Raw genomic sequence first — 12,092 nt, 5'->3', positions numbered from 1 at the left:
TAAGGACAGCAGATTTGCTTCCCTAAAGGACGTTAGTGAACCAGATGGATTTTTACAACAATCGACAATGGTTTCATGGCCATCATTGGACTAGCTTTAATTCCAGATTTATTAATTGAATTCAAATTCCACCTTCTGCTGTGGGGGGTGTGGTGGAACAATGCAACAGTTGAAAAATATACTGACTTAACTTGTATTAGTGTCAAACAATAGCGAAAAAGTTTCCTCCACATCCATATATAAATGAAGTATAGGAAAAGAAAAAGCCAGGTTTTGGTGTCTGTCACATGCTTATACTGACATTCTGTAGAGCAAATGCTACAGTCATGTTAATTCAGAGATATAATTATTATGAAATAATCTTCTTCGCAATACAAAATGCCAATTAAAATGATTATTTATTTGCTTGGTAATATCCCTTGCCATAGTACCATCAGAAAAAACAAACCGTCATATGAATAGCTTATCAACACTCTAATTGTAACAATTAGCAGAATAAGGTAGCATAATCCATGTCATTTATTTCTGTGAATCTGTGATATTCTTTGCCTTGTGTGATTGGCCTCTTCATATTTTCATGCAATCTTAAATTCTGATTATCTGCTTAACTAATTGTACACCAGGAAGGGGCATTAGAATATGGTATATTTGAATTTGAACTGCGATTCCACACAGGAATACTTGTTTGTTTTGGGGCCACAGGTTTAGTACAGGCCCTACCATATTGAGATGTTTTGCTACAAATTTCTTTAGTCTCAAGGCAAGCAAAGCAAAATTCTACATGACATCTCGTGCACATTACATACTTGCACATATCTTTATGCTCTATGAGCATCCCGCATGTAGGACATGCACGAATTTTGGGGCAGTTCTCAATGTTGCTGTAGGGTAAAACCTTGGTGCCACAGTTCTTCAGTGTTTCCAGCTGGATGTTGGTGCACCCTTCATTGTCACATCGATCGGAGCGTGGTGCTCGGCCCTTCCACTCCTTCGAACATTGCCAGCAGAAATCATAACACTTTCCTTTCTCAGCTGTACAGATTGAACATCTGACTGACAGGTTTGTCAGATCTCGCCATTCAACACAACTTTTACATTCAGGACACTAAAAAAGACAAAATAATGAAATAAACACTTAAGCAAATATGCTGGTGCTAATATTTTTTGAGTATCACCTTTGCATTCATATCCACTTCAGCAAAATGGTTTTTTGCAGTATTTTGCTAATACTTAAAATCCAACTACAGAAACAAACATAACTAAGAAAATCGTTCATAACTTCAACAACAATAGGATTATTAAAGAGGTAAAAATCATAAAAGATGCAAACAGCTAGAAACTAAGGATGAGAACTCAAGGAACGAGTTTCTGTCTGGGACGCAATCAGGAAATTGCACCAAGAATTCACCTGAAGTTGCACTGGTTAAGTTTTTGATAAAATGCATTTCAATAGTCAAAAATTTAAAATCTTCCATGAACCAATGCAATCAGATAGTTTAATATAATGCAATTGTTTATTTTTTCCTTTCTAATAAAAATATTCCTTGATGTACTTAAAAGTGATAACCTAGAGAAGTTAAATTAATACCAATGAAAATGGATTTATCACAAAAATAAGCATTTTACTAAGTGTTCAGTATTCCACCTGTGAATAGCCTAATTTAAAATTACAGAAAATGATTTTTTTTTTAACTATACTGAACAATTTACTCATTTCATTGGTGTGCACTAGTCAGTTTATGGGCAAATTAAATATTTTTTGATATATAAAATCTTTTCAGACATCTGAACAAAGCTTACATGCCTATGAAAATGAGCACAATTTGATGAGCCTTCTTGAACCCATGCAATTAATGTAAACTCAGCTCGGGGACGTGGCCAGTTTTGTGGGCATGGCCTAATCCAGTGATTTGAATCTTAAAACAGCGGAAAAGAAGAAAGCAAGTGGCTTCGGACCTGACTCACTTACAATTAAAATTCCCGAATCTTTTGCATTGGTTTGGCCAGTTCCTCAGGAATCTGGGCACAAAACTAACAAAAGCCAGTGGAAACTCTAGCCCATGATATAATGGATTCTAAACTAAGATTACTTCCTCCAAGCATTCAAAAGGGTCTCCCCAAACAGAGATAATGAACACAAAATTAATAACTTGGATAATAAGTGCGTTGGAAGTCTGAAGTAGGCTAAAAGGGCTTAAAACAATCACTGGGAATTGATGTTATTTATCCTAGATGCAAAGACAGGATAGGAAGGAGATTTGTGAGATGTTGGCATTCATTATATGGGAGTCAATGGACATTGGGGAGGTACTAGTAGATTGGAATAAAAACAAGAAATGCTGGAAATACTCAGCAGGTCTGGCAGCAACTGTGGAGAGAGAAGCAGAGTTAACATTTCAGGTCAGTGACCTTTCATCAGAACTGTTCTAATGAAAGGTCACTAACCTGAAACGTTAACTCTGTTTTTCTCTCCACAGATGCTGCCAGACCTGCTGAGTATTTCCAGCATTTTGTGTTTTTGTTTCAGATTTCCAGCATCTGCAGTATTTTGCTTTTATACTAGTAGATTGGCATCAGGCTAACATGGTGTCTAGATTGCAAAAAGTGACAAAACAGACCCAGGTAACTACAGACTCGTTAGCCTTAGTTTAATTCTGTGTAAAATAATGAATTAATTATCAAAAGTAAACTTGAAGATTATTTGTAGAATAATAACCTAGTAAATAACAGTCAACATCAGTTCAGAAGGAGAATACCATGACTGATCAACTTTCTTGATTTCTTCATGGAACCAACAACACAAGTGAAAACCCAAAGATGTAGTGTACCTAGATTTTCAAAAAGCATTTAATAAAATTCCACTTGAAAGACTCCTATTTAAACTCAAAGCTGTGGATGTCCAGGATAATGGAATTAGATAAGAAATTGTCTGACGGGCAGAAACCCACAGGTACCAGGAGTTTGTAGCACATGAGATGTATTGAAGGGGATGGTCCCTGTGATCAGTATTAGTATCATGACTGTTTCTGAATGCAAATTGATCAGATTTGCAAGTTGTATCAAACAGAAGGTGGGGCCGAGAGGAATTTAAGAGAAATACACATGGGGTCACCTCTCAGTCTTCTCTTTTCGAATAGAAATGAGTCCCAGCCTGTTTAATCTTCCTTGCCCTGAAAAATGCCACGAGAGATCCCCTGTTTTTGTTTTGTTTTAATTTCCCCTTTAAAAAATGATTCCTAAAGCTAGACAGTCCTGCTATCCTGCCTGAATCAAAAATGCTGATTGCCTTAATCTTCCATATCCTCACTCCATCCTGACTTTCAGGACTTTCTCAATTCTTGTAATGAGGTGGCACAGTGGCGCAGTGGTTAGAACCGCAGCCTCACAGCTCCAGCAACCCGGGTTCAATTCTGGGTACTGCCTGTGTGGAGTTTGCAAGTTCTCCCTGTGTCTGCGTGGGTTTCCTCCGGGTGCTCCGGTTTCCTCCCACATGCCAAAGACTTGCAGGTTGATAGGTAAATTGGCCATTAGCAATTGCCACTAGTATAGGTAGGTGGTAGGGAAATATAGGGACAGGTGGGGATGTGGTAGGAATATGGAATTAGTGTAGGATTAGTATAAATGGGTGGTTGATGGTCGGCACAGACTCGGTGGGCTGAAGGGCCTGTTTCAGTGCTGTATCTCTAAACTAAACCCCTATTTATTACTAACTATAAAAATTAATTGTTGTGGCTGGATTACCCATTTGAATTCACAGTATTTTGCAGCAGCGAGTGTGGCAACCTTCTCTTCAAAATACTGTTGCTCCTCATCAGTCAGCAGTGCATGTCTGCGAACCTCCACATAGGACCATTGTTTGTTGCACTTCTCAACAGTGTCTTCCTTTTCAGCAGGACAGTGGAATGTGAAATGACCCTAGAATAGAAATTGAAAATTATATCGTAAAAAATATCACTTTTAACAACCACTTAAAAAAACAGATCAAGCAAGAAATAAAATAAAACTGAATCATGTACAAGTGGTTTGCCTGAGGCACTCACCTGGTCTATCAGGCTCCGACACCATCCAGTGAGGGAATTTGGGTCCACAGCATGTCCACAGGACATTTCTACTCTGAGAACATCTTCGTCATCATCTCCTGAAATAGACACATTTCATTAGAATTATGGCCACAAAGGTCATATTTAAGGTTTTAAAAAATGGCCAGATGTTACAGTCAGTGGTATGTTCGCTGATGATTGCACAATGTTCAGCACCATTCGTGACTCCTCAGATACTGAAGCAGTCCATGTAGAAATGCAGCAAGACCTGGACAATATCCAGGCTTGGGCTGATAAGTGGCAAGTAACATTTGCACCACACAAGTACCAGGCAATGACCATCTCCAACAACAGAGATCTCCTTGACGTTCAATGGCATTACCATCGATGAACCCCCCACTATCAACATCCTAGGGGCTACCATTGACCGAAAACTGAACTGGAGTAGCCATATAAATACCGTGGCTACAGGAGCAGGTCAGAGGCTAGGAATCCTGAGGCGAGTAACTCACCTCCTGATTCCCCAAAGCCTGTCCACCATCTACAATGCACAAGTCAGGAGTGTGATGGAATACTCTCCACTTGTCTGGAGGGGTGCAGCTCCAACAACACTCAAGAAGCTCAACACTATCCAGGAAAAAGTAGCCCGCTTGATTGGTACCCCATCTACAAACATTCACTCCCTCCACCACCATCGCACAGTGGCAACAGTGCGTACCATCTACAAGATGCACTGCAGCAATGCACCAAGGCTCCTTCGACCGCACCTTCCAAACCCGCGACCTCTACCAACTAGAAGGACAAGGGCAGCAAATGCATGGGAACATCACCACCTGCAAGTTCCCCTCCAAGTCACACACCATCCTGACTTGGAACTATATTGCCGTTCCTTCACTGTCACTGGATCAAAATCCTGGAACTCTCTTCCTAACAGCACTGTGGGTATACCTACACCACATGGACTGCAGTGATTCAAGAAGGCAGCTCACCACCACCTTCTCAAGGGCAATTAGGGACGGGCAATAAATGCTGGCCTGGCCAGTGATGCCCACATCCTATGAATGAATTTTTAAAAAAAATTTTGCTCCTGATCTTGAAGAAAGGTGCCCACAAAGATCTAGCGATGCCTGTGGTGTGGTTTTCCCCTTTCCCAACAGCAGTTTAAATCTGGCACCAAGTCAAGGAGTTGTTTTGACGTGCAGCAGCAGTGATGTCAGCAAGCAGGTAAGCAACCAATCACATTGAAATATTCACACACAGAACAAGCCAGGAAGTGAAAAACTTTTAATATCATTCATTTTTAATTTATATTTTTAAATAGCAAAATAAGTGATCATGATTGGATCAGGATAGAAGCTCAAACAAAGTTAAACAAATTTTTCAAAAAAGACAATTCAAAAATGTGGATTCATTTTATCATAATAGGGAAATTTGACATTTCATAAATATAAAATCAACTTTTCAGGGCCAGTGAGGCTGTTTATCAGCAATTATGAAGTTACTATGATGTTAAGACCCCAGTTACATCTCATGCAACAAAGTATATCTTTTTCAAGGCTTGTTTAGAGTGAGACTAACAATGCAAGAGTGGGCGTTCTCATCAATTCAATTGATTTCCATTGACTGCAGTCAGGAGTCGGGAGGAGGGAGCGGGAGGTTGTGGGGTGTGGCAGGTGCCTCGACAGCACATCCTCTGGAGAGACATACAATCGAGATTTCTGGATTGCCTCATGAACTCTGCGCATCTGTGGACTCCAGAAGTTTCAATGGAATAATGATGGCAAATGGTGACAGTTTCACCATCATTACCATTGCAAAATCCAGGCTAAAGAAAAAGCTGCTCACAAATTCTTTAAAACCATTTTGTTAAAAAAGGTTGATCGTAAAAACAAATCCTGGAATGGTTCAAAGAAACTTGATCTAAATGAGGAATAAACAGTTACAAGTGATTCAAGGAACTTTATTTCCAATGAAAATATGCCTGATAATTCCTTTTCTCCCATTGCTTAAAAACACATAATGTAATTACTAACTTGAGTCGATCCAGGTGTGATCTGCAAGCATTATCACCAAGGTGAAAATGCTCCGTGTCTCTATATCCTTCCAAAAAAAGCATCTATTTTAAATGCAGGCAATGCCCCTCTAAAAAATCGATACCACCTAAAATTTAATTGAAATCCTCCATCTTTTTCTCAGTTGCAAATGCGTCACTTTGACATTGGAAAGGAATCTATCACGTCAAAATGATGGATGAACATTAGAATTCGCCATCCAAAACTTGACCAGAGAAACAGAGTGCGACAATTTGACATTTAAAGTTGATGTTAAAATTCTCATCCTTGTTTTCAAATCCATCTGTGGCCTCGCCCTCCCTATCTCACAACCCTGAGATATCTGCGCTCATCTAATTCTGGCATCTTGAGCATCCCTGATTTTAATCGCTCCCCCATTGGTGGCTGTGCCTTCAGTTACCTAACTAGCCCTAAGCTCTGGAATTCCTTTCCCACACCTTTCCACCTTGCTACCTCACTTTCTGCCTTTTAAGACACCCCTTAAAACCTACCTCTTTGACCAAATGTTTGGTCATCCAACATAAAACCTCCTTATGTGGCTCAGTGCCATATATTAGTTTATAATTCTCCTCTGAAGCACCTTGGGCTTATAAATACGTTAAAGACACGATACAAGTATAACTTGTTTATTCCAATCGTCCCAAGTAAACTGCGGGCAAGATAAAGGAAAATCCAAAGGTGTTTTATAAGTATATTAAGGGCAAGAGGATAACCAGGGAAAGAGTAGGGCCCATTAAGGACCAACGTGGCAATCTTTGTGTGGAGCCGGAGGACATAGGTGAGGTTTTAAATGATTACTTTTCATCTGTGTTCACTATGGAGAAGGACGATGTAGGTGTAGAGATCAGGGAGGGGGATTGTGATATACTTGAACATATTAGCATTGAAAGGGAGGACGTATTAGCTGTTTTAGTGGGCTTACAAGTTGATAAATCCTCAGGCCCAGATGAGATGTATCCCAGGTTGTTATGTGAGGCAAGGGAGGAGATAGCAGGGGCTCTGACACAAATTTTCAAATCCTCTCTGGCCACAGGAGAGGTACCAAAGGACTGGAGGACAGCAAATGTGGTACCATTATTCAAGAAGGGTAGCAGGGATAAACCAGGTAATTACAGGCTGGTGAGTCTAACATCAGTGGTTGGGAAACTATTCGAAAAAATTCTGAGGGACAGGATTAATCTCCACTTGGAGAGGCAGGGATTTATCAGGGATAGTCAGCATGACTTTGATTGAATTTTTGAGGAGGTGACTAGATGTGTCTATGAGGGTAAAGTAGTAGATGTAGTATACATGGATTTCAGTAAGGCTTTTGATAAGGTCCCGCATGGGAGATTGGTTAAGAAGGTAAGAGCCCATGAGATCCAGGGCAATTTGGCAAATTGGAACCAAAATTGGCTTAGTGGCAGGAGGCAGAGGGTGATGGTCGAGGGCTGTTCTTGCGATTGGAAGCCTGTGCCCAGTGGTGTACCACAGGGATTGGTGCTGGGACCCTTGCTGTTTGTAGTGTACATTAATGATTTAGACGTGAATATAGGAGGTATGATCAGTAAGTTCGCAGATGACACAAAAATTGGTGGTGTTGTAAATAGTGAGGAGGAAATCCTTAGATTACAGGGAGATATAGATGGGCTGGGAAGATGGGCAGAGCAGTGGCAAATGGAATTTAATCCTGAAAAGTGTGAGATAATGAATTTTGGGAGGACTAACAAGGCAAGGGAATATACAATGGATGGTAGGATCCTAGGAAGTACAAAAGGTCAGAGGGACCTTGGTGTATGTGTCCATAGATGACTGAAGGCAGCAGCACAGGTAGATAAGGTGGTTAGGAAGGCATTAGCCGAGGTATCGAATATAAGAGCAGGGAGGTTATGATGGAGCTGTGTAAAATGCTAGTTAGGCCACAGCTGGAGTACTGTGTACAATTCTGGGCACCACATTATAGGAAGGATGTGATTGCACTGGAGAGGGTGCAGAGGAGATTCACCAGAATGTTTCCTGGGCTGGAGCATTTCAGCTATGAAGAGAGACTGTAAAGGCTAGGGTTGTTTTCCTTGGAGCAGAGAAGGCTGAGGGGGGACATGATTGAGGTATACAAGATTATGAGGGGCATTGATAGGTTAGATAGGAATAAACTTTTTCCCTTAGCAGAGGGGTCAAGAACCAGGGGGCATAGATTTAAGGTAAGGGGCGGGAAGTTTAGGACGGATTTGAGGGAAAGAAAATTCACTCAGTGGGTGGTTGGAATCTGGAACATACTGCCTGAAGAGGTGGTGGAGGCAGGAAGCCTCACAACATTTAAGTATTTAGATGTACATTTGAAACGCCATAGGTTACAAGGCTACGTTCCAAGTGCAGGAATATGGGATTAGAATAGTTGGGTGCTGGATGGCTGGCACAGACACGATGGGCCGAAGGGCCTGTTTCTGTGCTGTATAACTCTATGACTCTAAACGTCTCTTTGTTTTCAAACGATGTTACTGATGTGCAATGAATGGTACCGTACCTGTGATCCCGTCCTTTCGCCTTACAAATTTCAAAGTGGTGTCTCTGGGATCGTAGCGCTTTCCCGTCATCCTTCTGCACTGCAGTCACACCAGATGTGCTCAAAGACTTCGGTGGATAGTTCGGATCAACAGGGGATTTCTGCAAAACAAAACGTCCGAATTTAGATAGACCAAAACGATTGGAATTAAGGCGATCCCACGAACCAATCCCATCTGACCGGTGAATGTTTGCTCTGTCTGACGTAGCTGTTGCTGAGAGATAATCGCGTTTCATTTTCATTTTCTTCTATACACAATGATTTCCCGAAACTGTTGGCTGTACCGGGAAATCCCTCCCCTCTTCAGTTTCTACTGTGTTATTTGTCCTCATTTTTATTCTGTTAAAAACATTCAACGGAGATTTTTTTTTGCCCCTGAAGATACTGTGGCTTCCAAACTCTGTGCCCACCTCTCCAAATAGTTTCCCAACTCTCTGCTCACCTCTCCAAATAGTTTCCCAACTCTCTGCTCACCTCTCCAAATAGTTTCCCAACTCTCTGCCCACCTCTGCAAATGGTTTGCCAACTCTCTGCCCACCTCTCGCAGTAGTTTCCCAACTCTCTGCCTGCCTCTCGCAGTAGTTTCCCAACTCTCTGCCTGCCTCTCCGAGTGGTTTCCCAACTCTCTGCCCACCTCTCCAAATAGTTTCCCAACTCTCTGCCCACCTCTCCAAATAGTTTCCCAGCTCTCTGCCCACCTCTCCAAATAGTTTCCCAACTCTCTGCCCACCTCTCCAAATAGTTTCCCAACTCTCTGCCCACCTCTGCAAATGGTTTCCCAACTCTTTGCCCACCTCTCACAATAGTTTCCCAACTCTCTGCCCACCTTTCCAAATGGTTTCCCATCTCTCTGTCCACATCTCCCAGTAGTTTCTAAACTCTCTGCCCACCTCACCCAGTGGTTTCCCATCTCTCTGCCCACCTCTCTGAGTGGTTTCCCAACTCTCTGCCCACCTCTCCAAATAGTTTCCCAACTCTCTGCCCACCTCTCCAAATAGTTTCCGAACTCTCTGCCCACCTCTCCTAGTAGTTTCTGAACTCTCTGTCCACCTCTCCCAGTAGTTTCCAAACTCTCTGCCCACTTCTCTGAGTGGTTTCTGAACTCTCTGCCCACCTCTCCCAGTAGTTTCTGAACTCTCTGCCCAACTCTCCGAGTGGTTTCCCAACTCTCTGCCCACCTCTTCCAGTAGTTTCCGAACTCTCTGCCCACCTCTCCGAGTGGTTTCCCAACTCTCTGCCCACCTCTCCCAATAGTTTCCAAACTCTCTGCCCACTTCTCTGAGTGGTTTCTGAACTCTCTGCCCACCTCTCCCAGTAGTTTCTGAACTCGCTGCCCAACTCTCCAAGTGGTTTCCCAACACTCTGCCCACCTCTCCCAGTAGTTTCCGAACTCTCTGCCCAACTCTCCGAGTGGTTTCCCAACTCTATGCCCACCTCTCCCAGTAGTTTACGAACTCTCTGCCCACCTCTCCGAGTGGTTTCCCAACACTCTGCCCACCTCTTTAAAAAATTCCCAGAGTGAATTCAATCTGGCTCGCACCTTGCCCACAGTACTGAATCCTTGTTCTCCATGATCTCTCTGCAGCATTCTATACAATCAGCCCATATTCTCTTGTCTCTTCTGTCATTCAGCTCCATGAACATTTGCATTGTTCAGTTCCTACCAGTCCCAACACAGTCAGAGCATTTCTGCCAATTTCTTCACTTCCTGACCCAATGTAATTGAGAAAATTTTCATCTTCACCATTTGTGCAGTAAATCAGCAGCAAGGACTGTCTACCATAGAACCCATCAAATTTCCATTGCATAACTTCAACAGAAATATACCAGAATACTATATTGCTTGCAATGTATTCATATATTGCAAATACAATACTGTTGTCACCAATTATATTTGAATTTTAACTTCTTTTATGAATTAATGAGTTGCACAACGTTATACCAAACCAGCAAAGCCACTGCGTCAATTCCTGTTCTATGCAAAGTTAGTGGATCTCAGTGAAGTAAGTCATAAATGTGGTACAACTGACCCTCAGGCAGGGAATAGCACAGTGAGATGAGGTTTTCCTATCTGTTTGATTTCCAGTAAACCCCACTGGAAAGTAAAACTGTCTGAATATTTGGTGATGATAGAATTGGTTTCATCTGAGATGTTCCACATGTTTGAACAACCTGCTGGTAGTCTATGTGTAGACTTTGCATATTAAGCATAGCCACTTGGCTGAGGTAGTATAAGAATGCTACACATTAACCAGCACCCCATACATGAATCAACATCTTGAAAAGATGATGGGAGAAACTTGACCATTTATTGTCCCTTCTGTATTACTGAATCAACTGGAAGTGTTTCAGTACTAGATTCCCTTGGTGCTGAATCTGTCTTTATATGATTTGGGATGTTTTCAACTAGATAACTCTATGGGCCTGAATTTTGTGATCCTGTTGCGGGTTCCGGCAGCAGACCCGGAAGCAGGTGTCATAGCCACATGTCACATGTGCCAACTGTGATCACATGGAGGGCTGCCACTCACCATAATTGAGACACGGGGCCTGTCCAATTGCACAACAGAGGTGGGTTCGGAGCTGGTGATTGTGGCATGAGATGACTCCAAAGCATATGCTGCTGCCATAGTGAAAGCTCTGCCAGCCTTGTTTGTATTGCTGCCTTTCAGTGAGCCAGTGAAGCTGTAGTGCTGCTGGACCCTTCAAAAGTGCTGTTGCAACATCAGGACTTACAACTGCTGGCACATAGTGGAACTGACCTGGCACCATGTCTGTACAAGGCACCAGGTGGCCTACGGCTTAGCAAAGCCTCCCTGGAGATTTTCTTCCAGGCTGCAGTGGAAAGGCAGGAGGTCCTGTTTCCAAAGGATGGCAAGTTGAGATCTTCCTGCCTGGATGGATATTGCAAAGGAGGTCAGCAACCACAGGATCACCTCCCCCCACCCAGAACTGGTTCAGTGTCAAAATAAAAGTCAATGACCTTTCGCCATTTTGGTGTTTGCCCACGGCTACGCAGGAGGGAGTGCGACATGGGGAGGCAGTGACCACAAAGGTGCTGGCAGGAGGGTTCACGCATCACCACGTCCTGCCAGATGCATGGCTGCATCTCAGTAACACATCACCTTCTTTCACAGCTCAGCCCCATTTTGGAGATTGCAACAGGGAACAAGGGGCTGCCACTAGCATAACTGCTCTGTTGATCCTCCTGCGAAGTCTTACTATGTCCCTCTTTCTACTTGCAGGGCATATGGGCCCATAAGACCAGAAAGATCTTGAGGACTGGCAGAGGCATCCCAGATCCTCAGCCTCTGCAGGTGGCTGAGGAGGAGACACTGGAGCTTGCAGGGGCCCAGGGCAGCTGTTCAATATGGATGGCGAGACAGGAGTCATAGTCATAGAGAGATACAGCACTGAAACAGGCCCTTCGGCCCACCG

The 12,092-nt window shown here is 42.8% G+C and overlaps 1 protein-coding gene across 1 annotated transcript; it reads right to left on the bottom strand.

Moving 5' to 3' along the window:
- Window positions 1-363: 363 nt before the first annotated feature.
- LOC137375231 (probable E3 ubiquitin-protein ligase RNF144A-B) lies at window positions 364-9,213 on the bottom strand. Its single transcript, XM_068042082.1, has 4 exons — window positions 8,616-9,213; window positions 4,041-4,138; window positions 3,742-3,915; window positions 364-1,105 (listed from the first exon to the last, which is right to left on the bottom strand). The coding sequence occupies exons 1-4, from the start codon at window positions 8,683-8,685 to the stop codon at window positions 605-607; spliced, it is 843 nt and encodes a 280-aa protein (XP_067898183.1). The 5' UTR covers window positions 8,686-9,213; the 3' UTR covers window positions 364-604.
- Window positions 9,214-12,092: the final 2,879 nt, after the last annotated feature.

Source organism: Heterodontus francisci, chromosome 11 (assembly GCF_036365525.1).
Source record: "Heterodontus francisci isolate sHetFra1 chromosome 11, sHetFra1.hap1, whole genome shotgun sequence".
NCBI lineage: Eukaryota > Metazoa > Chordata > Chondrichthyes > Heterodontiformes > Heterodontidae > Heterodontus > Heterodontus francisci.
The sequence above is the reverse complement of the archived record's forward strand: the minus strand, read 5'-3'. Positions and strand labels throughout refer to the sequence as shown.